A 6,000-nucleotide genomic window follows, 5' to 3' on the forward strand; every position below is an offset into this window, starting at 1 on the left:
GCATGGCCTGCAGTCATCAAGCCTCCTCTGTGTCATTTTAAATGCCCTGCTTATGCATCTAGCTCCTACGCACCTTCGGTCCCAAAGAAAACTGATGAGCATCCTGCAAGGTACAAGATGCTGGATCAGAGGATCAAAATGAAAAAGATTCAGAACATCTCACATAACTGGAACAGAAAATAAATCAAGGGGAAGAGGGAGTGAAGGAGAGGCCCACCCATCTGCCTCTGGGCACTAACCAGCCACAGTGGGATATGTCTCCAGAACGAGGCCTTCAGGGCTGGTGCTATCATTGTTGACTCCACCAAGGCACGGTGAAGCCTATATGTGAGTTTCCCCTTTGCTGTTCTGTTATAGAGCCATCAGTCACAGGATTTGGAAGTCCATGCAGCCTCTAGCAGCAAACCAGTAAGAGGGTTGTCTCATGCGGCTTTTATTGGTATAGATCTTTCAAAGTCTAAATTGGACCCAAGTTAAAATGATGCTACCTGTTCAGAAAAAAATGAAATTCTTCCCATTGACACTTTTTTCATCCCTGGAAATTGACTTGCCCCAATGAGAATATCGGTTTAATAATAATCATTGTATTTAAAAAATGCACTTCTAAAAACATCTTTTCCAATTTTTAATACAAATATTTACAATTCAAGTAAACATGGAACTTTCAAAGTCGATGCATTCCCAACAGAAATTGTACTTCTGAATGGAACTATCTTAGAGGGAAAGGAGAACTGATGAATTGTATTCATATGTACTTCTGAACTTAGGCTTCATAAAGCAGATCCAAGTTAAAAATAAAGACCGTTGTCTTCGGTTCTCATTGTATGCCTCATGCCTGATAGCCTCGCTGTACCTTTAAGAACATGAGAGTTTACGGGAGATGGATTTTGGCTCTGCTTTTCTCCGATCTTTCCTCTTCACTCACAGTAGACAATGCCAGAAGTCAATGGGATGCCTGTACCTCAGGGACTCCTGGTTTGAGATTCACCCAGGAAATGTCCATTTAGTCTTATGGTCCTGGTTCAGGAGAGTATAAAATGCTGAAGCTAATTTGAATTCCTTATTGGCGGATTTTTCTCCATAAGTTTGGAGGTGACTGTAAGTTAAATTTCAGGTCATCTTCCCAACAGACCACATATCTGAGTCCCTTTGGGAGCCCAATTGCTCTCACAGCTGTTGGCGGGATAGAGGTCTATAACTTACCTCTCTTCATGGTGGCATTTTTTAGCCTTTCCGTATCTCTCCCTAGAGTTTTTACTTTGGGACTAAATTCACAGAAATGGTAAGAAAAGTTTCAAGGTCAGAAATAGCTTTTGATCCCTTCAGAAATGGTCTGGTGTGGTAGAAAACTTCAGGTTTGTTGTCTGTCAGGTCTGATCTCCGAGCCTGTCCTGTCTATAACTAGTTACATGTCCTCAGTCTAAATGGCACAACCTTTAAAAGGCTCAGTTTGCTTGACTAGAAAATGGGCTTCATAATCCCCACTCTTGCCTTTTGTGATGAAGATTAAGGATAACATAGGTTTTGTTTGCTATGGCTGAGCCTGGAGAGTCATAGGTACACAGCAGAGGTAGCCGTGAGCATCTCACCGCTGGGAAAACTCTCTGGGACGCCCCTCAAAGAGGGGACTGTACCCTGAGCCACAGCCTTTGGGGTCTGAATTTAAAGGGCGTAGCATCTTCTCATTCTCCACATTCATTTCCGATAAACCACAGTTTTGCAAGTTGAGTCAGCACCAGAGTTTAGTGCCCATCAGGCTATTGAGCAATTTATTTATAATGTGCTTTACAACGGTATTTCGGGGAAATTTAATTGCTATACAGAAAGGAAAATCACTGTGACTTTTCATTAAGGAAGCAATTAATTCTTAGCTCCCTGCTTGGTGCCTGAGCAAGAGGACCCTTCTGCAGGCTGGTAGAGTCTAATCCACCTGAATTAGGTTAACTCGACAGGTAATTTCTACCTGTTTGTATACAGATGCCTTAGTGCTTGCTGCACAGTCATTTGGCCACACAATGAGACTGTCCATGGGGTAGTGGCCTCCAGTGGATCAACCCACAAATGATGGCCCTCACCTGTCCCTCAATATCTTCAGTCTTAGGTATTGAGACTGTAGCTGTGCTTTCTTGACTGTGCTCCTTGGCATTGGAAATCATGATCCTGAGGAAGAAAGTTGGCTCCTTCTGTATTCTTTTATCCCAAGCTGTTACTCTTCAGTCTTTGCGAATCTTTTAATTGAGCAAATGTACAAGTATTGAAATTCTGCATTGCTTGTAAAATGCCTACCATGTTTTTTTGCATGATGGGTTGTATGGACAGGCCAGATTATATTCTTATAGCAAATAAAGTGATGCTTTTAAAGAACTTTCTTGTATATGAGTCATCTTTTTCTTCTGCAGAATTCTGGGATTCATAGGAAAAGAGTTAGATTTCCCTTATGCTTGGCACTGTTCAGTCCTGAATATCTTGTCAAGATGAATAGTCTAACTTACCCTTTTCAGCTTGCTTCCTGGTTGTATAGGCGATAGCTTTTTTTTAAAAAAAAACCCTCCTCCTCCCTACACCACAAGCCCAATAAGTTAATTTGTTGAGTAATAATAGCAGCTAGTCCATAGGTAAACATCTGTGTTATCAACTCAGTTTATATCATTTCAGACTAAGGTGTATAGCCTAGTCTGAAATCTCAGTGGATTCAGAAAAAGGACTATATGTTTGCAGATTAAAGTGCCATTATACTTTTCTTTAAAAAAAAAAAGCGACTTTGCTGTTCATATGTGTCTCTGTTTTATCTTTGGATTCAAAATTCCTAGAGAAGAAAAGAATACAGCTCTAGCCCTTAGAGCCTCACCCTTAAAAGTAGGTAGTCTGCCTAAGCCATTCTGCCCCACAAACATTTACCCATGGAGGGCCCATATGACCCAGAGTTGTGGACACAAATATCAGGGTGTGAACTCATCATTTCCTAAAATGCCTTGGGTGATGTTGCATTAGACAACACAGTCGTGTTTCCAGTACACAATCTCCCATCTGAAGAGAATTTTTATGTTAGCAAGCCAAATGAAATGTGTGTCATCCAAGGGGCATCATGCATGGCTCCTTTCTGGAAATGAGGGTGAAACCATGATGAGCTGGTGGGACAAGGATCTGGATAAGGCACACACTTAAAAATTATATTTATGGGGCTTCCCTGGTGGCGCAGTGGTTGGGAGTCTGCCTGCCAATGCAGGGGACACGGGTTCGAGCCCTGGTCTGGGAAGATCCCACGTGCCGCGGAGCAACTGGGCCCGTGAGCCACAATTGCTGAGCCTGCGCGTCTGGAGCCCGTGCTTCGCAACAAGAGAGGCCGCGACAGTGAGAGGCCCGCGCACCGCGAAGAGTGGCCCCCACTTGCCGCAACTGGAGAAAGCCCTTGCACAGAAACGAAGACCCAACTCAGCCATAAATAAATAACTTAAAAAAAAATTATATTTATTTATTCAATTTGATGGAATCAAGGTATGGATCCAACTAGATCCACTCACTTCTTACGCTGCACTGCCCCCTGGTGTCTCTTAGAGGCATGAAATGTTTGCTGAGTTCCCTGGGATCTTTTTTTTTTTTTTTCCTTTATAAGAGGAAGTTTTATTGTTAAGGATGATAGTTTTTAGCTGGATGAATCTTGGAATTTAAAAGGGCAGGTGGCTGTGGAGAAAACCATTCTCATTCTCATAACAGTGCTGCTGTGTTGCTGAATCGGTTTACTCTGCTAGCAAACACAGGTCCTTGAAGAGTCCTGTTGTTTAAAAATAATAATAATACACACATGAACACACTAAGAAATCTTAATCTATGGAGAAAATAAAATAAAATTGGGGGACATATTGGGAGACAAATTGCAGAAGTCCTGGTAAATGTAATAGTGACAGAATGCTAAATAAAAGACAATACCTGTGACATTTAAAATATGGAAATAAACTATTTACAGCACCATTTAATTGATTAATCACCATTTAATTACAGTACCATTACTTTATTATCCCTAGTAGGCTCATATGCTCACACAATCTCCATTTCTAAACCCTTTCCTTTTCACCTGTCTCTCCTGGAGAAGCTGTAAAAGTTAACATTCAATTGCCCAGTTTTCTTACAGGTAGGGGCGGCCACGTGACACAGTTTCAGCTAATGAGCTAGAAGCTGCCTTCTCCAGTTCTCCTTCTTGCCTGGAATAGAGACTTTAGCCTGGATGTGCAGCAGCCATCTTGGGTCCGTGAGGTGGTGATGAGGATGGAAATAAAGTCCAACATACTGCATGTAAATGGAGCAGAAAGCTAGAAAGGGCCCATGGCTCTGATTATATCACCCAACTGCTATACCATCCCTGGACCGACTCCTTGAGACTTACTGTTGTGTGAGAAAAATAAACATATTTCTTTGAGTAACTGTTATTATTTCTCTTGCTACCTCTGAAGCCTATTCCTAAGTAAACGACCTTGCTGCAGTCATTGGTATCTTAAGGAACAGGAAATCTTTGAGAAAGAAGCCTAAGAGATCTCGTAGATAATTATACAGCATGAGCAGAAAGTTACCACTGAGTTAGGAGACCAAGTACTTGAGGATGGGGGCCGGCAGGTGGAGGCATCCATAGGGATACGCGGTGAGGTAAGGTATGTATGTATGTTTTCGCGGGTCGGGGGTGAGACCAGGAGGGGCACCAGGTGTTTCTCTGAAGGGGACAAACACATTTTGAGCACTGCCTATGAGAAGGCTTCTACAGAGCAGACTTTCACATGTTAGACCATTATATTCTTATCGCGTCATGAGTAGGAATGACCATCCCTGTTCTACACAGGAGAAAACAGAGGCTCAGAGGATCCAGTGCCCTGCCTGAGGCCACACGACTGGCGACAGCTGAAGCTTGTGGTTGAACCCCGGCCTGAGCCCAAAGCCCTGGCTTCACTCCCTCCCCAGGGAACCGACGGGTTTGATGTCCTCCTGGCCCTCTGAGGGCCTCTTTTTTTTTTTTTTTTTTTAATCAGAAGCTATTTATTTTTAAGTTAATAGTACAAAATAGTACAAGGCCTGAGGGCCTCTTTTGAAGTGCTTGGTGCTGTGGAAATTACTCCCCTTTAGGGTGCCCTTTCAGAAACGCCTCCTCGCCTAGCCATGCGTCTTTTCAGGCAACACCTGTTTGAGATGAGATTATGTTTATCCCTGCTTTTCCTTACTCCTTCTCAACTACACAATCCCTCCTCCTGGCCTGCTTGGCTGAGCTGCTGGAAGGAGGTATGAACGGATAACCCCCAGGACCAACCGCATCATCTGGGGCATGGCTTCATGGCCTGCCACCATGGCCTTGGCTTCATGGTGGTGGCAGGGAGGTGGTGGAGCATAGATGGGGGCTGGGGAGAGAAACTCCAGCCCATTGAGAAAGCAAACAAATGTCTGTGGAGCATCTACTCTGTTACTATGTTTTTCAGGCTTTGTAATATCTTACTTGACCTACATTACAGTCCTCTGATGCAACCAAGGCTTAAATCACATGTTCATTCCTCTCATTAATGATGACCAAAATCAGAGTATTTCAGAATGGTTGTGGCAGAAGAAATAGACATGAGTTTAGGCTTTAGACTTACTATAGTACATCTCAGTTCTTTGGAGTGGGGTAACATTGCATATGTGAGAGAATGAATTCAGACTACTGTTTTGGGGAGTTCAGTTTGAACTACTGAAAAGCTAAATGCTTGATACTAAGTTTCAACAGGAATAGTTTTATTGTATGTGAAAACAAAGAGACCAAACTAGGTTAATGGTAGTGGTGTTCATTTATTTTTTTCCTGCAGCGATGGCTAGAGTTAGAGAAGCTGTTACAATGAACAAATGGTTTGCAATGAGAATGTTAACTGCATTAAATGGCCACTTTTAAAATACTTCGAGGCTGACCTGGTTTGGCCTTAGCCTCCTGTGTCCTTTCACACGGTTGTCACACTTTACCGTTTGGAATGTTACCTGGCTTCTCTTTCT

The 6,000-nt window shown here is 42.8% G+C and overlaps 1 protein-coding gene across 2 annotated transcripts in view; it reads left to right on the forward strand.

Moving 5' to 3' along the window:
- PDE1C (phosphodiesterase 1C) overlaps positions 1-2,318 on the forward strand; it is a 529,341-nt gene extending 527,023 nt beyond the window's left edge. For both annotated transcript variants that reach the window (XM_036863442.1, XM_036863445.1), the window contains exon 19: positions 14-2,318. In XM_036863442.1, coding sequence (XP_036719337.1) covers positions 14-183 — 170 coding nt within the window. In that variant the 3' untranslated portion in view covers positions 184-2,318. The remainder of the gene's footprint in view (positions 1-13) is intronic.
- The last annotated feature ends 3,682 nt before the right edge of the window (positions 2,319-6,000 follow it).

This window comes from Balaenoptera musculus, chromosome 9 (assembly GCF_009873245.2).
Source record: "Balaenoptera musculus isolate JJ_BM4_2016_0621 chromosome 9, mBalMus1.pri.v3, whole genome shotgun sequence".
Taxonomy (NCBI): Eukaryota; Metazoa; Chordata; class Mammalia; order Artiodactyla; family Balaenopteridae; genus Balaenoptera; species Balaenoptera musculus.